Source organism: Dromaius novaehollandiae, chromosome W (assembly GCF_036370855.1).
Source record: "Dromaius novaehollandiae isolate bDroNov1 chromosome W, bDroNov1.hap1, whole genome shotgun sequence".
Lineage (NCBI taxonomy): Eukaryota > Metazoa > Chordata > Aves > Casuariiformes > Dromaiidae > Dromaius > Dromaius novaehollandiae.
Window position 1 is genome coordinate 45,998,623 of NC_088130.1, and position 25,675 is coordinate 46,024,297.

The 25,675-nt window shown below is 40.2% G+C and overlaps 2 protein-coding genes across 3 annotated transcripts; both read right to left on the reverse strand.

The window, feature by feature from the left end:
* Positions 1–65: 65 nt before the first annotated feature.
* On the reverse strand, positions 66–3,824 carry LOC112987113 (G2/mitotic-specific cyclin-B1). The gene is made up of 8 exons (XM_026106825.2): positions 3,672–3,824; positions 2,934–3,206; positions 2,646–2,828; positions 2,110–2,268; positions 1,473–1,709; positions 869–1,009; positions 519–629; positions 66–280 (listed from the first exon to the last, which is right to left on the reverse strand). The coding sequence occupies exons 1-8, from the start codon at positions 3,690–3,692 to the stop codon at positions 170–172; spliced, it is 1,236 nt and encodes a 411-aa protein (XP_025962610.2). The 5' UTR covers positions 3,693–3,824; the 3' UTR covers positions 66–169.
* Positions 3,825–4,194: 370 nt separating this feature from the next.
* SLC30A5 (solute carrier family 30 member 5) lies at positions 4,195–25,675 on the reverse strand. Of its 2 annotated transcripts, none has more exons than XM_064500809.1 (16): positions 25,407–25,675; positions 24,955–25,077; positions 23,867–23,933; positions 22,450–22,535; positions 20,929–21,016; positions 19,077–19,164; positions 17,690–17,766; positions 16,732–16,770; positions 15,733–16,021; positions 15,164–15,372; positions 12,677–12,834; positions 11,780–11,909; positions 10,075–10,300; positions 8,499–8,725; positions 8,131–8,259; positions 4,195–7,463 (listed from the first exon to the last, which is right to left on the reverse strand). In XM_064500809.1, the coding sequence occupies exons 1-16, from the start codon at positions 25,478–25,480 to the stop codon at positions 7,293–7,295; spliced, it is 2,181 nt and encodes a 726-aa protein (XP_064356879.1). In that variant the 5' UTR covers positions 25,481–25,675; the 3' UTR covers positions 4,195–7,292. The 2 variants fall into 2 exon arrangements, with proteins under 2 accessions (XP_064356879.1, XP_025962509.2); XM_026106724.2 differs by having other exon boundaries at positions 16,600–16,770.

Below are 25,675 nucleotides of genomic sequence, written 5' to 3' on the forward strand. Positions count from 1 at the left end.
ACTCCAGAGCTGCCAGCAGCTGCAGGGGGAAAAGGACCACCACAAAGCACACAGATAAGCTAGAGTAAAAGGCAACAAGATGCTTTATTAAAAGCTTTGACACACAAATAAGATATACTATGTACACAGTGGCACATGGTGCCAACATCCTGCCCAAGTTCACGTAGAGTTACAGCGCTTTGGCCAGAGGTTTGGCTAGATTCTGTATGACAGCAGAGTTCAGCTGTGCAATAGTGCTTATCTTGGCATTTTTGCTGCTGGCATATTTATTCTTGATTGTCTGCAAAGAGAGAGAAATTAAGTTTAGCCTGCTCATGAACATGCTACTCCACTGGCAGCCTTCAGTTACTCTGAGGCTTGGTAGCCAGGCCAAGTGAATTCCAGTATCCAGAACCAGTTTGTTTTGGTAAACTTGTGCTGGCTTATACCACCTTGGCAAGCATCAGTGGCTCAAGTCACAGAACCACATATTGGCACTTAACCAAGTCCACTCCCCATCTTTACCATGAGAAACTTACCATGTGCTTGGTAAGGCCCCGATTCACTAGGATTATGTTCTTTGCCATATGTTGCATGACTGGAAGAAGGTCACTCTCAGTGTATGTCATGTAGTGCTGTAGAGTTGGTGTCTGAAAGAAAAGGACATTATTAGACAATGCTATAGAATAATCTGAGCTTGTTGGATTCGTAGTCTTCTATTGGGCTTGGACAGCTGCAGTCTGATAGGAAAGTTACTGCCTGACTTCTGCCCCCCTGTTATGGGCAAGGGGAGACAAGAACACACTTGGCCTAGAGTGGCATTTTATGCTGGTACATGAGTACACCAAGTGCCAAACTAGGAAGTGGTAATCTGACACGCACAACTTACCCACTCGCCTCCATCAAGAACTTTTAGAGCCAAACAGGAAGCAGCAGCCGCAGTTTTAGAAGGAGGAAAGTGGACCATTTCATAGTCCACCATGGACAACTCCATCAGGTACTTGGCCAGAGTGTGCTGTTCCAAGTCCACCTGGAATAAGTCTGAGTTGAGTGTTGTCTCCAAGTCAAAAACATCATGTCAAGCATAGCTATCTCAGTTGCCTTTGTTTCATCGGGCAGGAAGAAATGCTTCCTTAGCAAACATTTTTCAAGCTATGGGCTGGAAATTTAAGTGGCTTAATCGCTGAGCCATTTTGAGTAGTGTTGAGCAGCTCATAGCTTAGGGCTGTTCCCTTTGGCAGCAGTCTGACAATCCTCTGCTAGTACCAGACAGGCATTTTAACTCTGGTTTGGCTGTGTTAGGCTCAGGTGAGAAAAAGCAGACAAACAAGACCACTTTCTACAAGGAGACAGGTTTCAGCCTGAACTGTTTGTTCAGTTGTTAAGTTGTTACAATACTCAAACCAAAGTTTTATAGTTCTAACAAGCTGCAACAGCCAAATATTTCATCTTCAAGATAATGCTGAGGACTGTGGTGTTACTATCAGTGTTACCTCTGCAATCTTTGAAGCCCTCCTTAGGAAGTGTAGAGGCAGAGGGCGACCCAGACCAAAGTCCAGGGCTTGGAGGATCTTCATCTCCATCTGGCGAATCTGGGACTTTGTATAAGTGTGATCCGTTACAAAGGCAAAATCCCCAATTTCAGGGGGATACATTTCTTCATACTTGCTGGCAATGAACATAGCTGTGACACCAACCAGCTGCAATGTCTTCTTGGACACAGTATTGTCCTGTAGTAGAAAGCAGTAGAGACTTGTGTGAGACTGAATGAGTAGAGACAGTGACTTGGGTCAGAACACAGCTTTTCAAGGTAGCCAGCATAAGGTTCTACTATGCACTAGTGTATACAGAGTAACTGTACATCATTTCGTTACCTCTATTAGCCTCTGCAGGGTTATGGACAAGCTGTTGAGACCAAGTCAGGGAGAGAAAGAGCTTTGATGTGTCAGGTCACTGTTTCTGGTTGAGACAGCTATACCATGTGTGCAGTTCAAGACATAAAGCCCTTTGCTGGTCAGCTATTTTTTTGTTGGGGTTAACAAGTCCAGCCATGTGTATGATGTTACCAGTGCTCATTGTGCTTTACCTTAGAGGAAAAGTATCCTTTGACACAAGGCAGGAGACACTCACCTGCAAGAAGCGATCAATGATAGCAACTGTCATGTACATTGTCTCCTGCAGGAGTCTGAACTTCATCTGTACTTGCACAAGCCAGTCTATTAGTATAGCTCGCATATTCCCAGTGATTTCCTGGCCTGCCAGGTATTTGGGTCTGACAGCTTGTTTTTCCTGTGTGGAAGAAATAGGGTTAATAGGAGATCCAGCTAGTTAGAGGCTAGACATTGCAGAGATTTGAGCTATTTCATCTTAAGGCAAGGCTTCTCAAGGAGTTCAGTATAAGCATACTACATAAGCCTGGGACAGAGTGTGAGGGTTCTTAGTTTATTAGATATTGGCTGGAAAGTGCATGGTACTAGTACTACTAGCCAACTGGTCTAACAACCAGTGTTATCAGGTTGGTAAGTTTTACTGTGGAATTTTAAGTTAAGGAATTGCTTATTCTTGCTTCCTGAAACACCATAAGTGAAAGGAGTGGCAAGTCACCCCTGTAATGACAGGTTCATTGTCAGTGGATCTCCCTGTGGCTCTGAACTACTCCCACCAACCTCAAGGTCTCTCAGATAGTTGTAGATATCCTTAACATATTCACTGCAGAGGTTGGGGTCAGTGCCATCTTCCACATCGACATCCTTCACTTCAAGCAAGACATCGGAAAAGGCCTGGCACAGCATCTCCTCCGACGGGGCGCACCCGGACGTCTCCATGGGCGTTGGAGACGGTGACTCCAGCTACAAGGAGGTTTGGGGTCAGCCGCGGGGAGCCACCGGCCGCACGGCCCGCCGAGGCGGCGGCGCCGGGGCCGGGGCTGCTCCCGGCGGGGCTCGGGGCGGTACCTTGGCCGGCTCAGGCTCGGGCGGCGGCTGCGGCTCGGGCTGCGGCGGCTCCTCCTTGGGCGCCGCCCGCGGGGCCCTGCGGGGCGCCACCTTCTCGGCGGCGGCGGGCGGCGGCTTCTTGACGGCGGCCCGCGGCTGCGGCTCGGCGACGCGATTACCGATGTCGCCCAGGGCGGTGCGGGGGCGCAGCCCCGCCTTGGCAGCCGCCGGGGCCCCGCGCTTGGCGGCGGGCGCGCTACTCTTCGCCGTGGCGTCGGCCGCCGTCCGCGTGTGCTGCGGGGAGAGGGCGGTCAGCGGGGCCCGGGGGGCTGAGCGGCTGCGTCCCCCGAGCGGCAGGGCTGGGGGGGGGGGGGGGGGGGGGAAGGAAGAGGTCCAGGGGAGTTGCGCGGCTGCACCCCCCCCCAACAGGAAAGGGGAACGAGCGGGGGGATTGCGCAGCTGCACCTCCCCCCCCCCCCCACAAACCAGGCGGGAGGGTTGGGGGGGAAGAGATCGGGGAAGGCTGCACCCCGCCTTTAGCGAGGGAGACGAGCGGGGAAAGGGGCGAGCCGGGAGGGCTGCACGGCCGCAGCCCACCTGCCCCGCGAGGCGACGGGGCCGGGGACCAGGGACACCCCGCAGGAGGCGGCTGGGCCGCAGCCCGCTCCACAGCGTAGAGCGATCGGCGGCTGAGCTGCGCCGCTTGGGGCCCGCTCCCCAGCGGGGGAAGGCCGGGCCGGGCCGGGCCGCCGCACCTACCCGGGTGACCCTGAGCGCCATGGCCGCGACGCCGAGCGGAGCCGACGGGAGCGGAGCGGGAGCCGGAGCGGAGCCGAGGGGAACGGAGCCGGGCTGCGTCGCCGCACGTTTAAATCTCGCACGCGGCGCCGCTCATTGGCTGCCCGCTGCCGCCCCATTGGTCCTGCCCGCGCCCGCCCGAATGCGTTACCGCGGCGACCGGGACGTAGCTCCTCCGAGCGTTCGAAAAGGGGGCGGGGCCGCGGCGGCCCTGAGGGGCCCCGGCCCCGCGGAGGTGCGGTCCCGCTAGGACGCGCTGCGGAAATGACTTTGGGGCTGTTTGCCCCTGCGACCACCGCGGTTCGGGCGGGAGGCAGCAGGAGAGGCGCAAGGCTGCCTGCAGGCTCTCTGCCTAAAACCAGCTCCTGCAAAAAGCTTGTGAGGAAAGGCAGAGCTGTGAATTCACAAGCATTTTTTAAACTTCTCCCTACGTACATCCCAATTAAGTTTTTCATCCAGGGAAGTCAAGATGCACTACATAAAATTAAAACATTCTTGAAAAATAAATTTATTTTTTTCTCATTTTATATACACATATTGCTTGCTGCCAAATGTACAATTCATAGCTGCAGTTCCAAAGATGAAACTGATTTAAAACAGAAGTGTTTCATTGCAACTGTCTGCATACAGATCAAATGACTAGAATAGGAACTTCCACACTGAAGTAGTTATTAAAATATTTCAATTGGCCTATACTTGAAAAATCGCCCTTACAGCATTAGTTCTAATAGATCATGTGGGGAAGCCTGAAGTCAGATAACAGCTTTTGTTAAATTAACATATGGAAGACTATGTTTACTGCAGTTGTCTGTTCCTGCCAAGTTCATCTGGACAACATTGTGCATGTGTTGGGTAAAACATGAAAAGTGCTGAACACGTGCTGAGACGCAGGCTAGCACTTCCACGGCAGGTAACCACGTCATAGCTGATCCTCACTGAGAAAATACGATCCTCTAACACGCGCCCAGCTACCCTCATTTGTTCTCGGTCCTGTTGCTTGGGGCTCAACTGGAAAATCCACATTTGCTTAGAGAAAACTGCGACAGGTATTAAGGGTTTTCAATTATGTTAAGCTAAATTGATTTGAAAAGAAAAATCACTACCCTTTTTATTTACCTACCAAGATTGGGTTAATACTCAGTTGGGTAAGATATTGCCAGCTCTGGTTGAACCACCTCAAACATGAGTGGCAAAAATAAATATTAACCAAAGCTTTAATAAAGTTTTTTTTTTTTCCAAACAATAAACTGAAAGATCATTCTTCTTATAATTGCAGCACTGTTATCCAACTGACTTGAGCCTTCTGGAGGTGGGCAGGCAAGCAAACTGCTGCAAAAGCCATTAGTTTCCACTGCAAATAATTTTCTTTTCCCAGGGTAACCTCCTACAGCAGGTACACTGTACAAGCTGATTATGTGTTAACATCAGCAGGCCAAGCAATATGCTTTCTAGTTCTCATACTGCTACTGCTGAGATATTTTGCTGGTTCTGCAGTGCCAGCTTGAGAAATAAGGTGCTAAAAAGGGACTTACAGTGATCAATTCAGAATATACAAGTCACCTGAAAGCAATGCAACTTTTAGAAGCTTTTGACCACAGTCAATCTGGTTTTTTTTTTTCTTCTCCTTTAAGTCAGTCAGTCCTGCACTGCAGAAATTTTAATACAGCACTAGGAGAAGAGAAGGGAATGAAAAGTTAACAGATACATAAGAAATTCTACAGTTTGCATAAACAGTCATCACAAGAGAAGCAGAATTGCTAAAGGACATTTCGAAATGCATCTCTGCTTAATATAATCTGATAAGGTAATTCCTGTATCACTCTATGCTGAACTCCACTAGCATCAATTCAGGTATCTATCCTGAATAATGGAACAAGAAAATATGACAGAGTAAGACTACTATGATATATGAAATGATGGAAGGTACTCATTCTTGCTAGCCACTGAATTGATTGCTGAATTACAAGGAAAATACTTACAGGTTTTCAAACAGGTAGAACAACAGATGAGCAAAGGAAGACAGATTAACAGATGTAAGGATAACTACCTCTGAAGACATGTTGTTTTTGTCCAGTTAACAGGTTCTCCCTAAAGATAGAGATCGTCTTCTCTGCAAGTATTTAGATCCCAACATACATAATTCTTTCTCAAATGCTCCTTTTCTCTTTTCAAAAAAGAAGTTTCAATTTACAATTTGCTGCAATAACTTGCCAAGTTCCAGACTGCTTACATAGTTTAGCATTCTAAATCTGGAGTATTTCCTTAGGTAGTACACAAAGGCAAAATTAAGTACAGTAGATGTGCAGCTGTATTATGGCACAGTTTGAGCTTTTTATTTTTTTTTTAAACCCAGATCAGGGATGCCTGTTATCTATCCAGAATGGCAAGTTTCTTTTCTTTTTGCCTAGCCAGTCATTCAGCTGCTTCAGCTGATAGCGGATATTGAATAAGTCAAGAGAAAAATTCTCTAACAAACTGAACAGCATTTTAGTAACGAGCAAGCTGCAAATAGTAAAGATTTCACTGCCAGGTCACTCAGCTGCTCTCCAGTTACTCTCCTAGATCTATTAACTTCCAAAGTAAAACAGATTTTGGCACAATTGAAAGTCACAGAATACTTAATTATCACAAAAAAATCTGTAAATACTAAGTCCATCCAATTAGCTATTCTATAGGGGAAAAAACACATGCAAGTGACAGAATATTCTGTCTTGAAGAGGTAAAGTTTAGCTGGATCAATGAAAGTGGATGCTTACTGGTGAATTACTTTATGCTTTAAACTATTGCATTTTCAGTTAGCCATACAAAAAGTACAAAATAGTTATTTTACACAGTGTTTTTTTTTTTTGACTAAGTCTGTCCAGGAAACACAAACAAAAACAGTACAAGAAAAGAAAAGCATCTGCCATTCTTATTTCTTCCCATTACTCACTGTTAATATAAGTGGTCGATTTTTATCCTTAAAAAATAGTTTGAGATAAATTAGAATGGTAACATCCATTTGCTTTGATGCAGTGAATTCAAGTTTAGAAACCAGTTTTATATGCAGATGTAATATAAAAACTGTGTATTTCTATTCCTATAAAACAAAGTCTGCAAAAAAGCTTCATACTGTTTATTTTTTACTCCCCATAATAAACATGTAAAGGTTTTTTTAATTCAAAGTCTTCTAGCTACATTTGAATGAAAAAAAAGTTTTCACTTGATTCTGTTTCTATCGCAACCTAAATTATTTCCATTTCCCATGGCAAAGGAAATTATAATTATGATGTTCCATACTTATGAGAAAGTATGGAATATATCTGTGCTCATCCACAAGTCGCAAAATTTCTGTTTAATAAACACCAAGTACAGTATTTAAGATTCCCATTATTTCCGCATATACAGCAAATATTCTAGTCCATCTTACTTCTTTTATAAAAGCATCTTGATCCAATTTTAATAAAGATATTATGTTTAAAAAATTCATATATATAGTACATTTGTTTCTGTACATGTATGTGCAAGTTCCTGTGACAAAAAATACAAATATGGAATCCTACAGCTTCACTGTTTACATCCTCTCTATTGAACAGTTTCTTATCACATGATGTAAGTACCATCTTTGTAGTATTTCATGGATTCCAACTGCTGAGTCATTGCAAGGACATCCTGAAATCCTGTACTGAGGCCGGACATGTGTTGAAAATAGGCTTCCTTCTCCACTTGAACCGTTAGGTTGTTTACTCCAGCATCTTTAAGAATTGCTGTAACCTAGGTATTACAGTTAGCATGGTTAACATTGGTACTACATTTTACATATAATGATTTACAGTATTCTGGGTCTGAAATACTATAAATTAAAAAAGCATCGTCATAAAGAGTCAATTTTCGGGAAAGTCAGGATAAGCTTCAGAGGGTATGGCTTTGTGACTTCAGCATAACTGCTAATTCTCAGTACCTTGCATACGGAAATGAACATCTTTTGTATTTTAAGAAAGAAAAAAAGAAACCCAGGACAGATAGATCACATTAATAAGCCTGTAATAAACCCATGACTAGCATCCAGATCTCCCCATTTCCCATTTAGTGCCTGCATTGCAGTACCGGACCAACCTAGTCCCCCTTTTCTCAGCAGATGTACTGCCACTTTTAGTAGAACCAAAGACGAGGGGGGGATGCAGGTGTGGGGGAGAAAGGGAATAGATGCATTTTTTTTTTGTTTTGGCAGAAGTCTTAGCAAACAAATCTATGTAAATAATCTCAGGATAGGAGACAATGGGAAGTACGGCATTAGAGACCAGCTCTAAGACATTAACTAATACCTACAGAAATAATCACAAACAGCCGCTTCAAAGTTCAGTCTGTGACAGAAATAGGGTTACAGAGTAAGGAATGAAGAGGTAGCAGATGATTAGGGTCTAAAACCATTTCACCTCACCTGCTGTACAATTCTTTGTTCCAACACATCTGACATCACTTGTACATGTATTGTACCTGCTACAACACTCGCAGAGTGACACCAAAAATGAGGATCTCTGTAGGATATGACTCCATCTATTTTTTGAATCTGTAAAGAAAATTACCAACAATTACTTTTAAGAACATATTCTAAACTTCTCTGTGTGCATGAGTATTGCTATGAAATATTTCACAGGGAAAAAGTTGCATCTCTGCAAAATAGATTTTAGACAACATTTTATAAAAAGTTGTCTCAGGTAAAGGTAGCTGTCACACCGAACTACTTGAGTTTAACAGTTATAACTTTGTATGTTTGTATACAAAAACACTTAAAACTTTGGTTCTGACCTTTTCTAAAGCAGCATGCAGATCCTTCTCCTGTTCTGGAGGTATCCTCAGCAAAAGTACTTGACAGGCATCTTTCAACAGTGGGATAACACTGAGAAAAATCAACGTAGCAATAAAAAGAGAGCAGAGTGGATCAGCTATCAGCCATCCAAATTGCTGAATAAATATCGTGGATACGATAACACCAACACTGCCAAGAGTGTCTGCTAACACATGTAGAAATACACCTGAAAACAAAATACACTGGGTGATTAAGTTGAATGCTTCTGTATAAAATAAAGTTTAAAATGTATTTCTGTGTTCATTAGTGGAAACACAGTGGGGTTTATGATACTAACTATACATGCCCAACCTGGTGCAAAAGTAAACAAAACAGTTAGCTTTCTTAATGGTTGACTACAAACTGGTATAAATTACCATTTTCACTCCACACGCAATGATCTAGTCAGGCATTTGCCGATTAAGCCAAACATACAAATGCAGTCTTAAATGTTAGTGGTATTTGCAATATATATCATAATCATTTAACTCCTGATAGAGGGATTGGGATTCATTGATGCTTAACAGAGGATAAAAAGATCACTGTAAATCTACTGCTGTGTTAATGTTGACAGATGTGAATATATCATTCGGATTTATACTCCAACCCTGCTCCAGTTTTATAAATAGATTGTTTAACAGCTGCTGCTAGGAATAATCCTTTATATTGCTTTAATAGTAGCATTCTTAGTGTACACTCGAAGGACACTGAAAAATAACTTCTAACTATTTGTGAGATTAGTGCTACTTCAGTATCAGGATATAAAAGAATGTTGAAATAGTAAGAGGATAAGCAGACTTTACAAAAATGCAAGACAACAGAAGAGTCAATGAAACGATAACTGATGTAAAATAACCAATGAAATATGAGACTACTAGCTAAAATGCTTAAGCTCTGAGAAGCTTACATAAAACACCTCATTCTTTTATAGATTTTAATAAATAAGATGCTTGGTAAGTATTTTCTAAGTAGTAGGGGAAAAGATTTTCTATATTGCCCTTCTCAGTTTCCAATTTTAGCTTTGAAAAAAAATATTTCATCTTATCTTCTGAACCACAAATAGAAGAATATTCTAGATTACTGGTTTGCCTTCCTTCTTCTCCTTCTCATCCCTTCCCCCAGTGTTTTCACAACCAGCTGTCACATGACACCTAGAAGTATGGTAATATCTTTATAGACAGAGATCTTGCACTTGCATTTCTAGGTGGAACTTAGAAACAAAGACTTTAAGGTTTTTCAATCAGGTTTACGATGATTGCGTAAAAATTAATTTTTTTTTATTAGTCCTTAAGAATCATTAACAAGATACCACACAAATCCGACAAAGCTGTGCAAAGCATTTCAAATTATGTTTTTTCAAACCAAACTCATTAATGAATAAAGAGTTTGAGAAATTCATGTATACTACATCAAAACGTTGTCAAACCACCTCTGGAGGGAGATTCTAAGAACCATGCATAGTTCAGTTTGACTGTGAAAATCAAGATCTGCTGAAGCCCCGGTTATGTTATTTATGATTCAGCAATCTGTACTTGCCTCTCATGTTGGTATTCATGCCTCCTCCAGGAGACCCATGGGAATGCCCATGGCCATGCCCGTGGTCACTGTGGGAATGCCCATGCCCATGGCTGTGCCCATGCCCGTGGTGAGAATGACTGTGATCATGCGAGTGACAGCCTCCGCGAGAAGCCCCATGGGAGTGCGCGTGGCTAAAGGCACAGATACCAACAAGGTTTACTATGAGCCCTCCAACAGAGACTGGCTGCGAGGGAGACAGAAAACAAAAGCCCTTAACTTCATTACATATTGCTAGATGCTCTAGTTTATTTTCTAGAACAAGGTAATCAGAGACACTATATAGTTAATCAAGAAAAACTGTGGAAGCATTTTAGCATCAACAGAAGGATTATTTTAATGTGGATTCCTCATCAGCAAAATTTCCTATGCAAGCTTGTTTTGAAGGAATTTTCTTCTCTCAAAAAAATCTGATTCACTCCATCCTCCCAAAAAAACCCACCCAGTGTCAACCACCAAAATGCAAAACCTACTATCAACAAATCAGGAGAAGGTAGCAACTTTACTTTTAGGAAGCAGTAATTGATTTTATTTACTTCCAGAAAGAGACAAAATTGTTCAGAAGAGCAAAGCAAAGCTTGTAGTTTAACACTCACTTGCAAAAAAGATTATACAGGAATGATAGCAACTACTGCTTTATAGGCCAAGTTGCACTTTTTAATCTGTCTGCAATTTTTTCTACCCCCCTCTTGAAAAGCTGGCCAAGTACAAGAGAATAATCCCAGCTAATAAAGGAGTTAAGAGAGTCCGGCTCAGGGGCTATTATACCCTTCTGTGGATATACAGACAGAACTCACATAGAAGCAGTAAAAACACCTCCACAGCCTGAGCCCCAAAGGAAAAAAAAATCAGTAGTGGGAACAGAACAAATATTGAAGATGGTAGGGGAAGGAGGGAAGAAAAATCAGGCCTAGACTCCAGCAATGCACATGTCTAGTATTACCTATATAAAAATCTTTTCCTGTTACTGAAGAGAACAAAACAGCACAAATTCATTCATTTGGGGGAGAGAAAACAAGTGAAACTGAAAGTGTGAGAAAGAAAACCTAGGACTTGTAGAATTCCACAATCTAAAGCAATTAGAGTGAAGGAAACAAACTATCCCATTTCGGAGGAAAGGGATGGAAGCCTGAAAATTTTAGTGAAGAGTCCCTGAATAGGCTGTGGAAGGTAGCAAGACACATGTGCAGTTAGTCTGGCTACTGACAGCTTCATGATTATGTCACACTAGCACACACAGCATAACTTTCCGAATTCCAGCTGATTTTTGAGGTATCTCAGTTGCAGATAAGTACAAAAACATTTTTGCAGCAACTGACATTGACATACATGACAGCAAAAATTAAGTTTAGTCTTCAACAGAATGATAAATTCCTTAGCACCTTTCACTATAGAAACACTGCCATCTAAGAAGATTAGAGCTGTAACCTCTTTGGAAAAAAAGATAAATTTAACTTTTAAATTATATCACTCCTATATTTTCATACTTTAAAACTAGATATGGTTTGGATTTTAAAATCGGAACTATATGCTAAAAAGTCAAGGCATAGTTTAGGTCTCTTAAGTAGGCAATAAATATTTTTTTTCTTTTTTTTTTTTTAATGAAGATGAACATAAACGAACCATTAAGTGCAAAACAACATTCAAACAGAATGATAAAACTTACTGTTAACATATTTGTATCTATGTCTGGAGGATCTACCAGTCTGGCCACCGATTCCATGAAGACGAAGAAAGCAATTACCATTAGAAAGAGCCCATTAATAAATCCAGAAAGAATTTCTACACGCCCATACCTGAAAGCAAACATATATATACATTTCAGATGGAAGAACAGCTACCTTGAACACATTTCAAAGTTATAATACATTTAAGGCAGCATTATGAACTTATGAAAAGATTAGTTTGATTTTTTTTCCCCTCAATGACACAGAATCATGCATTGATTTCTGGGTTATCTGTTTCTGCCTGTCAGGTGGCTAGATTGCAACTGCCCCTACACCAGTAGTACAGAGCTTTAACAACCTAAGTACTTCCTTTTTAATATATATATATATATATATATATATATATATATATATATATATATATATATATATATATATATATATATGTGTGTGTGTGTGTGTGTGTGTATATATATAAATAAATAAATAAATATACACTGCACATTTAAGGCTTCAAACTACTGTACTAGATGTCTACAGAATTTAGCAATGCAATTTTTGAAAATTTCAGTGGAAGCAAAGTCCCCATATCAACATTGACTTTGAATATATATTTTTTGTTTGACACATACACGTATTTATAGAGAGGCAATTTCTAAATGATATTCACAGTGATAAAGTTTTATTTGTAGAAATTAATGCTAACGAAGTGCTAACATTTCAGAACACTTTTTTGGCTGGGGTAAGAGGGCATTGACGTGACCATGAATGGAAGAGAAAAAGACAAGAAACAAGCATCATTTAAGCATCCTGAACATATCTTTATAGCTGGACATTTTGAGAAGGAGTAAGTAGAAAACTTTTCAGATAGTCCTTAAAAAAGTTAATATACATACCCATAGGAAAATATGCGAGTTGCTTTCCATCTTGTCATTAAAGCGGCAAAAAGCCCCATCACTAAAGCAGAACAATCAAAAAGCATGTGAAATCCATCAGAAATAAGACCAAGGCTATTGGTCCACACTCCATAGAAAAGTTCCACAAAAGTGAATGCCTAAAATGAAAAAAGGTTTGAAGTTATCCCTGAAGATTAAATTTTCATTTAGTATCTTGGTCGTTGCCATGAAGCTCTTTCAAAGGACACTTGCTAGTTTTCAAAGGTATTGTTCAAAGTATTTCTAAACCATTTTGTTTCTCTTCTAAAGAAAACAGGTAATATATTCTGAGTCTACAATGAGACATTCGATGAGACATTTTTTGAACCAACTCCCCCAAAGCCTTAGACCTAAAAAAGCAACCTGCTACAAGAGAAGACCAAAGTTTTTATGTAGGATTGTAAATAGCACTGTGCAGTGTAACTTTTAAGCATTCCATTACTTCACAATTGTAGAGAACCTAACCAGAAAACCATTGTACACTGAAGAATTAGCGATCCACTAACAGTTAACCTGAGTAGGCACAGGCCTGCACTGCGCTGTGCCACGCTGTACGTACAGTTTAGCCTTCAGGCCTGTGTTGTACTGCACATATTCCTTGGCCACAGGATAAACTTAGCCAGCTATTTGTAATGAAGGAGCCTGTAGGCAGCTCCCACTTGGCACTGGCGATTACACCACCTGTGTGTCCTTGTCTTTATCTAAAAGTGCAGAAACAATTTCTCATGGGAACATCCTTTTCATTTGACAGTAGAAATGATGAATAGAATTGTTTTCTATTAAGATAACCCTGTAAGAGCTTAAAAGACCAAAATGGGATATCCTTTTGAAGACTAGATCTGCATGTCATGCTGCACCCTGATTGATGCTTTACAACTCAGGGTTCCCAGCATGTGAAGGAGCATGAGATAATCCATACTAATCCTCTTTTTCCTTATAGTGTTAGCTCTAATAAACAGCATATTATGAGATTCTTTACAGAATCTGAGTGCCTTTCTTACAGGGATCATAACAAACCAGCACCTCCCGATGCAAAGCAACAATGATCTACTCTGACTGGATCTACTACTAGCATAAAAGTAATGCTGTCTCTACATCTATTTCAGTCACACTGTCTATAGAAACAATCAATCAGGAAAGGCAAAACTTGTGTAATTATTGTAGCTACCTGGAAGCCTGGAAGTCATCACTTACAGGCTCATTTTGTAAAAGCCACTGCAAATCATTAAATGATGAAAAAGATCCAGTTGAATTAGGAAAAAAAAAATCATCTAATCCCTAAAGATGAGAGATTTTTATCTCCTATAAAATACAAACACTTTTAGGTATACATCCTGCCAAGTTATAAATACTTAAAAGAAGGTAGTTGCTCTTCATTTGTTAGACTAGCCTAAGCACTCTATGTAGAGAGATATAATAGCAAATTATCAAGAGAGGTAATATTAAATAATATCTCACATCAACAGGGTGGCTGAAATAACTAAAAATTTAGGAATGCCAACAACTGACCAAATTAATTGCTGTCAATAATTTATTCCTCCGATTTATTTGAATAGGAAAGTCCAATATTGTCTTATCTGATAATGATTTTGGAGTCCTCAAAAAAGCAAGCATTGTTCACAGCAAATCCAAATATTATATCCAAATAACTATCAATTCTGCTATGGATCATGAATCAGAGGGAAGGCTTCAGAAAACCATTTTATTAAAATGCAGTTAAAGTTATTTCCAGTTACTATTTTTTAACAGCTTGTTCTGGAAAAAATTTCCTAACTCATTAGTTGACTGTTTAAATCTTACAAATTAGTTTTGAGAAGGGTATGTGAGGAAACATTTAATACATATTTCTTTCTGTATGTTTTAAATATTCTTTATTAACTGATCTGCCTACGAAGTTAAACTTTCTTCTTTCCTATATTTCAGTTTCCATAATGTAATTCCTCAAGATATAACAGGTGCTTCAAGTATTTCCCCCCTATTTTCTTGGAAAATTGCCATGAAATCCTATCAGTTCTGCTTACTGCATTATCTTTTTCCTATTCTGGAGAGAAAGAGAAGCGAGAAATAAAAGGCTATTCCGAAAATGACATTACTCAATTCCACTGTACTGTTTTGCTATCCCCATCCCTGAAGGCCTCACTAGTTTCAGGTTATCTGCTGGTAACATTGACATACCTCAATCTTGAGTGAGACCCTACTGTTCTAATCATTATACAATTATTTACTTACTGGTACAAGTTATACATAAAACCAGTACCCCATTGTGACAACAAATCAATCAGTCCTGCCACTTATAGTAAGATTGGCATGAGAATCTATTTTAAGATTCCATTTAGTGAGGCTGCTGTATCAACGGTCACTTTAAAAACACAAACAAACATGGGAACCTTTAGAGCAACTCTTCTTACTGTACTATGTGATTAGGTTTGGAAGAAAGCATGCACTTACCAGATTTAGGCACAAGAAGTAGAAGATCTGTCTAGAATCATATTCCTCAAGGATTTGTTTCAGTGACTCTTTAATAAACCGGGGTAACGACTGAGAGCTCTGCTGCAATGCATCACCCATGAAGTTATACAGAGGAGTGCCTTCAGGAGAATAGCCAATAAGGGTGCCTTTCTGCCCTTTCCTGGAGGGGGAGGACAGGATATTGGCAGCTGCAAGGAAACGTATTGAAGTTTTTGTTGCTGTTTCTAAGCTTCACAGCAATTTTATAATGCAAGTGTTCGAAGATTATGTGCAATACTAAGGCAGCAAAGTGATTATCAACTTCATCTTGAGGTTTACCATTAGATTTTACTGCTATGTTAGATTAGATCATCACTTCCACAATAGAAAAACAGATCTATTATATTCCTTTTTGTAGGCAGTAAAACAGAACAAAATTGCATGTCCATGTATTCAAAGAAACCCATAAAAGCTCATTCAAAAGAATTTTGACCAGAGACATTTTCAGAATGGGTTCCAAGTAACACAGACAAATTTAACAGATTTATTAAAAGATAAATAATACGTACATAAAATGAAGAAAACAGCACTCACTACCACTCCTCCAGAAAGAACGTGCTCTGTGCTTTCATGGTGTGGTGGCTTGTTCATAGCTCGAAGCTGGTCTGTTATTGGATGTGTCCAAAAGTTGCCAAAAAGCAGTGCGCTAATGAAAATGAGGAAGGATCCATATCGAGCACACTTGGAAGCTTCCATCTTGACAGAGCATATAGACTCCACATAGAAATCCAGGATCACAACAAAAAAGATGACTGTTATGAAAGGCATGATGAGAGAAGACCAGGACTCTACTTTACTCTGAAACAAAAAATGTATTTCAAACAGGATTGTTCACTATCAGATCAGTTGTATATGCAGCATTAAATCTAGTGCACTTTCTTTATAAATAATTTCAACAATACATCAACATAAATAGTTCTATCATAGAAAACCAGTATTCAAACTATAGAAAGACACATATAAGTAAGGAGCATTACAGTAGCTTATTTAAAATACTTTCATAGGTGTAAAAGAAATATCATATTTGCATTGGTTTACTCTCCCTGAAAAGGAAGGCATAATGAACATGTTTTTAAATTACAGTATATACTCAGGAAAAAAGAGCCCTGTATTTATATAGCCATTAATCCTTGTACAATGTTAGTAGAAGAATCCAGGATATAACGTCTGAAGCCAGAAAGAGGAAATAAAGTTATCATGCAAAGACGTGCATCAAATACAGAAAACTATTTCAAATACAGAGCTTATTAGAAAAGCAAAGATTAAAACACCTTTAAGACCACCAAAGTTGTCAAGGAAAGATTTAAGTCACTCTTCACGAGCTGAAGCATTACAGAAAATGAGTTATGTTGGTTAATGTGTACTTGCTGTATTACCTCTGTTGTAAGAGAGAGGACGACGACCCATGGGCACAACAGAAGGACAGAAACAAGATGAGACAAAGCTTGTAGACGCTTGGCTCCACCTATATCTACAGAGAGCTTTCGGGAAGCCATGTGAAAACCAACCTTGCAACACAACGCCAGCACCAGAAGCAGCACTCCTCCCTGAAAACAGAAAGGGATTCTGTTAGCATTTCTTATGAGCTGAATACCTCACTCCAAAAAACCACAGTATTTACATTAAAAAAATACACTTTCCCTATCTACAAAAAGTGTTGAAAGTCCATGTTAAGCTCAAAAATGTCATGTCACTTGAGCCTTTTCTAATACTTTCACAATCTTTTCATTCCCTTACCTTTATTTGTACCCTCAGATATACTTCACAATACTTCACAATATTTTCATTCAAAATTGTTCCATAAATGAATCACAAGACACTCCACACACAGAAACAGCCTCCTATCACTCTTAGATCACACGTGCTCTGTGCATAGTTAACCAGTCTCGCACTCAAACATCTAATTTATTTTCACATTAACACTTTCTCAGCTGCTACAGATGTTCAGGGTTCCCTCGCCCCGTTTCAGTCCCCAATACACCCACTTCAGCAACAAGACTAACCTAACAGACAAGCTCAATCACCCAGGTCAGTCCCACACAGTAAGATTCTGATACACAGTTACTCATCCCACCAATTATAATAGGATTATACTATTGAGACACAGAAGTATCAGAATCTTTGTCTTCAAATACAGGCCCCTAACCTAAAGGAAAGGCTGGGGAAGAATAAAGAAGCAGCAACAAAACATTGTATATTGTATGGTTTGGCTTGCTGCATGTTTCAGTTCATTCCTAGTTTGTGTTCAGCTGAAATCTAATTGGCTCTTATTCAACAAGGACGTAAAAAAATCACAGTGCTGGTTCTGTTCCAGCTGGGAAGGGGGCAGAGGCAGGGGAACGTACGTCGAATTTTCTTGCTGTTTTTGATTCAGGTTTGGCTTAACTCCCCACTCTGAGCTACTGAAATTCCTACCAATAAAACTTAGATAAATACCAGCCAACTAAAAAACAAGAAGTTATTTACCTTGTGATCTGCAACACCCAGGAAAGCAATGATTGTATACAGAACATGGGTAAGAGCACTGTCATGGTGCCCTTCAGCTAAATAAAAAAAATTAAGGAAGAATTTTATTTTGATTTTTTTTTTAAACCAAAGAACACATAGAGGTAGCAAAAGACCACAGAAAGCAAAAGAAAGCAAACTGAGCTTTGAAGTTTGGTAGATCCCTAAAGTTCAGAAAGGAAGAAAATGTTTCCACAAAAGATAAGTAGTTAAAAGTATTTGAAAAAAATAAGTATTTTAAAATATTAAGGCAGAGTCTCTTTAAATAGTGCATACAAGGTAGTCACGATACATGGCTTAATGCTTTAATTCAGGCAACATAACAGAATAAACTCAATAGCATTAAAAGCTAGATTCATTTTCACTAAAAGCATTATAACAGTGAAGTGTCTAAAATTTGATCATTTCTTTTGAGTTTATAAATATTGAAACTTTAGAAAGTTAGACTAATTAACAAGCACAATCCAGCAAATATTGAAGTAATGATAGCTTTTCACAAATCAACTAGAGGGCACTTTAACAATGAATTTACTCACTGAAAACTCAGTTGATTAATCAAAGTTATTTCTGAATATACCATTTGCCTCTGTAATTCCATGCTCTTTTCATCCTTGAGAAAGTTGACCCTCACCTTGCTATCAGCTATGGGCTTTGTTGTTACTGTCCATCCTTAGATGTACCACTTTTTTCCAATACACCTAATTAAGATGAGATGACTTCTTGGAAACTTACTTCTGAAAAACTTCCAATTTATGCATTGGCTTAGGAACCATGTTTATCAGCTTTCATTTGCAGCTTAGACTCCATCGTTGCTGAAGCTATTGCAGGGTATTTCACATTGCTTTTCAGCCTAGCAGCTGAACTGAGACAACTACCATATTAGTAAGAGTACAAAACTATCTTTCTGGATATCCTGAAAAGATTGTCAGCCAGGCCAGCCAACCATTTACTGAAAACTCTTAAGCAATAGCCACTATTTCTAGAATTTCTCCAAGAGGAAAGCTGATCAAGAAAGCTTCTAGCAATCCTAAGTGATCTGATATGAGCAAACAGGAAAGGGATCCATAACTACAATTTAACTCAGAATACAGTTACAGATTTTATCACCAAAGTAATCAATGCCATTCAATTGACTATAAATATCAGCGTTTTTACATATAAAAGTAAAATCTTGTACTGTAGCAGTCTTGTAAGTGAGGATTCCTATCAAGAAAAATATATGCACATTTAATTTGGCACATTCAACTTAGCATTCTGTTCTCTCTGCTCCTATACTCAAACACAATGCTTCTGACAGGCATTGTCAGTTAAGATTTTTATTCTCCCCACGCATAACAAGAAAGGATACGATGTTCTGCTATTTTAGCCATGAGATCATCATTATCAAAAAGCAATAGGCAGATGACAGCTATGATGAAAAACGCAGCACCTCTTGTCTAGAAAAAAAAAAAACATTTTTATGACATGCTGTAATTGATAAATGTTAAAGATTCCAGGAAGTGTTCCCCCCTTCCTGGTCAATGTAAGCATATCGTTTCTCTTATTCAACCAAAAAAGAAAAAACGTTTTTTGAAAAAGTGACCTTGACAATATAATTTTATACTAATTTAGGTCTTCAGACATGCCAGGTAAGCTGGGGCAAACCACCACTGCAACAAGCTAGGAGACTGTATGTTATGAATATCAAGCCTGACTGTTTCTTTCTTCATGGTGTACTTCCGCCAGAACACACAGTTGCTTCAGCATGATGGTTTAATACTTGGTGGTATCAAGGGGCTATAAACAAGTCGTAGCTTAAAAGTGGACCAAGTGTCAAATTTTGTCCAACGGGAGGCAACAGCTAGAGCACTGTGCAAATGCTCCAAGGAAGCAGAGTTCTTCAGTGCTGTCCTGTGAAAGGGACAGAGGGAGCCCAGCATCCTCTGCTTTCATCACCCTGACTTAGAACATTACACTTTTTGTATTTACCATCTTCATGAAACATAGATCCACAGCTAAAAACTATTGTTATGATAATTTCTGAAGTCAAATTTGGCTACCACATTCTTGTTTCAGAAAGTCAGCTGACTTTTCTTTAGATTTTAGCTGATTTCACAAAGCTTAAACATTCAGAAGATGGGGTTATCATTCCCTTGGTTTGGCCTTACTAGGCATGCAGCTCAGCTACCAAGCGTAAGCTTCTAACATACAGATTCACAAAGAACCTCTGCAAAGTTCTACATTTATCATTTAAGCATCTGGTTGGAGAAAGTTTATCTTCGAGATAGTTTTATGTTGGAGGCCCTGAACATTGAAAATTTTTTGGTAAAGTGTCAGAAAGAGCAGAGAGGTGTGCCACTCACTCCATTCTAAGCCCAGTTTACAAGTGGTCAGGGCATTCCAACAGAAGTTACAACACAGACTTTGAAATAGCCTGAGGCAGCACAAAAGGCAGACTGCCTCTTACACAGCAATACCTTAGTCTCTGGTATGTGATATAAGGTAGTTTCCTTCAACTATGACTATTTTTGAGTGAAAGTGGCCATGACTGCTAGGTGCTGGGATGAGCTCATTACCTGCAGGACTCATTAGGCAGAATTAGACAATACCCATGAAACTGAACATGTAATGTAATGTAATGAACAGGTAAAGGATGTTTCATGTATAGATCTCTGATTAAGTGCAAGATTGGGGCCAATAATTCAGCAGACACAGGCCCATGCAGAACTTAATCAGAGAACTCCTTGGCAGAAAAAAAAGTGTATGTATGTGGAAAGCTACAGAATACTGAGGAGTCTAGGCAAGAATCTGGAGGCTTTATTCCCGGACTTCAGTGCCTCAAGGCCAAGACCACTTCAGGTACACACAATCCTTTTGTCAATTTGAACCCAAAATCCCTGTACGAAGAATGCTGAAGTGAGAAACCACATTCAAGGTTTTTTTCTGCCTACAAACAAAAAGACTTCTCACATGTCTGTCATGGATCTTAAACAACTTCACCTACTCTTTCTCCCTCAGTGTATGCCATCTTTCTTATTTCAAGTAGTACATCTTATAATTGCACCACTATCAAAACTAAGAATTGCAGGGTTTTTATTTATTTATTTATTATTATATTTCACAAACATAGATCTGAAATACTGTTTGTTCTGGGTAAAGAAGAGATACTTGTACTTCTAGCATACAATGGCTTTTACTTTTTTCAGAATATATTTAAATACCTTTGCTGGTCCTCCACCTGAACTTGTGAACAGAACACCAAGGAGTGATAGCACAACCACATCACTGTGCTCAAACAGCAACAATGTCCTATACAAAAAATAAAGAAAAGACAACAGACATAAGCACTTAGCTCATTTACAAGGCAATTGCTGCACAAGCTTCATATATATTATTTCAGCTAAAACTCAGTGAAATGGAGATCAGAGATTTAACCTACAATTTTTACAGCAAGTTTAAAAAATTTGAAAGGATAACTGCAAATCCAAAGCCTTCACCAGAAACAGATCTAGCTGGTGACAGCTAGACATGCCACAAAACAAAGAATTTCCTAGCTGAAGTAACAAATTACGATTATTCATTTATGGATTACTTCAAATTGTAATCTTTTTGTAGCGCAACAAGATACTAACTTGCTCAAGGTGAAATTAATATTCCCATGACAATACCTTATGTAAACTAAAGTTTGTACTTTCTGGCTCCCCAAAAAAGCAGCCCTGCTCTGCTATATTACATCCTGCTTATTGAGCTGTTGATGGTCCAGTAGTTTATGCACCCCCAGAGCCTCTTAATGGCTGAAATTGAGAATTGAAATTGAATTTGAATTGAAATTGAGACTTGCATGCTGTCTCCTTCAGGTAGCAAGGACCAACTGACAAGCTGTATTGACAGCTTTCCAGAGCAGAACACAAAAGTAAGTCTCTGTCAAGTCTACCAAATGCTTCTGCTGTTCTCTTCAGTATAGCAATACAGCCTAATAGGGACCATGTCAGTGGTTCTGTTTGTAAGACTGTCAGCAATCAGAAAGACACTACAGTACTTATTTAAGAAATCTTATACTTAGGCATGCCTTCTCCTGCGCAAAAGAAAGTTTCGATTTGACAAAATGCATCATTTAAGGCTCTCCTTTCACTCTCACTTTTCTAAACTGTTAACCTTCATTTTGGTAGTCTAACATTTTTTTTTATTGTTATGATGAAATTCATCAGTACTGCTAACAAATACCACAAGTGATCATATGCACTACTGCTACCAAATTGCAACACAGCACAGGCATAAAATCGGAGACTAAAACAGGGCCTTGCAACAAATGAGGAAATGAATTTAGTCACCTGACAGAGTAATACAAACTGCTATTGGTAGCTGCCAAGCCATGGATTTCAACAGTTAAGTAAACAAGTGTGATTACAGAGATAAGACTAGGGAAACAATGAAAACCACAGTCAGCACAATAGGCAGTAATCTTACTGTATCAGTCATATCAACAATTTAAGCACTATGAAGAGTGTCACTGGCATCTTGTCAAAGAAAGGATAAGGAGAATTATGAGACATTTCTATGTAGCTCTTTCCAAGCACAACAGAATTTACAGGAAAAAGCACAAATGTCATTTTAAAATTCAAAAAAGCAAGCGTCTGGCATCACGGGCTGACAGATAGAAAACGAAAAACAACATGCAACACACGGAGAGGTCACAAAAATTAGCTTAAAAAGATAAAGCATTATTTACTGTACACATTTACCTCAGTGGTCCACAAAGAGTAAGGCCAAAAAACCACAAGAGTGAAATGATACATCCCACAACAGCATGCTTCAAAATTTTGATCCACTACAAAAGAAAGATATTTCATTATCATTTCCTCCACAGTTTCAAAATAAACCCCATTGTTAATTCTTCTAGCACAGTGGCTCCAGAACTAGAGAGGAAAATATGCTCTGCAAAGCATGCAAAATGTGGAGTATGATTACCCCCTTCTTGCCTCCTTTGCAAGCAGTTAAAGCTCGTTTGGACAAAATAAAAATCGGAGTTTTTTACTTCTTCCCTACTAGATTCTATAGTACAGTTTGAGAGCTCTTCAAAAAACAAATAAACAATCCCCAGGCTTTTAGATACAGGCTGAAGAACTGTGATCATTTACCTATCAAAAACTGTTTATTTTGTAATATATCGTATACATCTGATAGACACACAATGCTAGCTAAAACATCCAAGATAAAGAGACTAAGATCTTAAGTCTACAAATATTTATGATATGTTTAATTCTTTCTTCAGGAAGTAATGTGTAATTCAACTGGGACTATTCCATACATGGTAAACTTTAAATGCAAGTCTTTAAACAGTTCATTTTTGGAAATACATTAAAGATGACAAAGTGCCTACAACAAATATCACACCTCCAAAATCTAGAATTTAAGGCTTTTTAGCAAAACAGAAAGCCTAAACGGACAGATTTTTCTGAATACAAATCAAAGATGTGATTTATTTCTATTCACGCTTTAAAATTCTACCAAAACATCTAATCATAAAAGCAGTTACATTTGGAAGGTTTCTGAGGCTATCCTTCAGATTCTGTCCATGTAGCATACACTGATAAGAGCAAATATTGCGCGTGTATGAAGTTTTTGCACACACAATTGCATATAAACAAGATGAACAGGGAAGAGGTGAAAGAAGAGAAAGATTATTTCTTTCAAATAGCAGGGTCCAATCTGAGCCCATCTCTGATCTCTCTGCAGACTGGAAACTCAACACAAGTCTGAAGAGCAAACAGGCTGGACCCTCAACACAATGCAGCATGGAAAAAGCACTCTCACGAAGGAGGCGCAACTTCAGCACTTCTGCATTCTGACAGTCCAGGACTTGCCATTCTGGAATCGTCAGAATCAGCTAAACAGACAAAAGAAGTTCTTTTTAAAAATCCCATTCTCAAAGCAGATGCTTGCGTGGAGTCAGAGACCAACCTTTTCACCGTACTCTCAACTATTCGCATGACAGCTGAAAAAACTAAAAATGCAGATCAGTTAAATGTTTCTGGAAATTGCAGCCATGTTTTCCAAATCAAATAACCTTCTTCCCACTTTTTGGGCAATTTCTGGTAAGTCATGTTGTCAAAAATATCTACAAAGATGTAAATTACTATTACATATATGCCAACTCACCTGACGCTTTGTTACCACTTTTCCAGAAGAAAATGGTTTTTGAAACAAAACCATAAAAAACGCAGACCTGTTAAAAGGAGAACATTTTCTCTGATCAACTCTAAATAACTAAGTTTCTCCCTTCTCACATCACTCAGTTTCCACTAAAAAACAACAGTGACCACACTCACTATTTGCATTCTCTCTACTGCTTTACTTATATCTGGTATCAACAAAAGAGTTCATGCAGGTGAAATTCAGTTCTGGTCAATTCTACACAAAAGTTCTTTAGAGAATAGCTAATGAGAAGTTTTTCCATGATTTATAAAGACCAAAATAACTGATCTCCTCAGACAGAAAAGTTTTGAGAAATACAGTTACAATACTAATATTAAATTTTTATTAGCAAGGTACATATACCCAAAAGCTTCTCCATATATGGAACACTGAATACACAATCTTGTTAGAAATAGTATGAAAGAATATACTCCTTTCTCCACTGTGATCAAGAACAAGCAAAGGGGAGAGAAGCTACAGTGTTTGGGAACACTCAAGTGAGAAGCACAGAAATGTAAACAAAAATTTAAATAATAGGTAAGAATGTGGTAGACAACTCTGCCAGGTTTATTACAGAAATGGTCTTCTACAACATATCAGCTGAACATGAAGCAAGACTGTGGCTGCCTGCTGGCAAAGGCTGATGCTGTAACACTTGCTACCAGTTTCTAGACTTTAGTTCCCAATCAGGGAAAGATGGCAGTTGAAGCACACAGACACTACAGAAATGTAAGCGATAAAGAAGAAAGCTTGTCTTCTATACTTGTCATAAGAAAATTTGGAAGCAGTTGAATTTTCTATGCTCAGAACTGTCACAGCATCATCCATTTTAAAGTAGCACAGACTTCAAAGTTTCTGAAATTACAGTGAGTATGTTTAAGAAGCAAAAACATTACGATCAGAACATTACTGGATCCACCACTATGCCTTTTCCCCTTCAATTAATCTAAACAAAATGCAATGCAAAGTATGAGCTTGACATGGACAAAAAATTACACAGAAAAAACACGCTGAAACTAGAGTATACAAGGCTTTGCCGTAAGCACACTCACCCCAGTTTCACTATAAAGATGAACTGTACAAGGTGGACCACTTTCAGAAGATCATAGGATTCAAACAGCCCCAAGGCCTTTAGAAACTTGGAGAAGCACAGCAACACGATGTACCGGGTCAGCCTGCAGGAGAGAAGACGAGAGGCGTTTCGAGCCACCGCGCCCACTTAACCGCCCGCCCTAGGGAAGGGGAGCGCGGAGCCCCACTGACGGGGCGCACGGCGCAGCGAGGGCACCCCCGGCCCCTCCGCAAACACCGGCTCCCGGCGCCAGAGGCCCCAGCGACTCAGGCGGAGAAGGCCGCCCCGCTCCCGGCACCCCCGGCACGGCCAGGGGCAGCGCCCACGGCGGGGGAGGACGAGGACGGGACCGGGACCGGGACCGGGACGGCGACCTCCCCACTCCCCCCCGCGCGAGGCCGCCCCGAGGCCCCCTCCCGCCGCGGCCGTTACCGGGCGCTGGGCACATCCACGGGCCCCAGCACGCCGCCGGCGGCCAAGGCCTGGCCGCTGTACTTCTCCTCCATGACGCGGCAGCGGGGAGGGACGCGGGGGGACCCTCAGGAGCCGCCTCGGCCCCCTCCCCCGCCGTGGGGGCGCCTCATCCTCCTCCGCCAGGCAGGCGCGGGGGGCGGGTGAGGGGAGCCGCCCGCCCTCCGCCGCGCGCGCGCGCACCCCGCCGCCGGGCGCACGCGCGCAGGCGCCCGGAGCGGAAGGGGCGG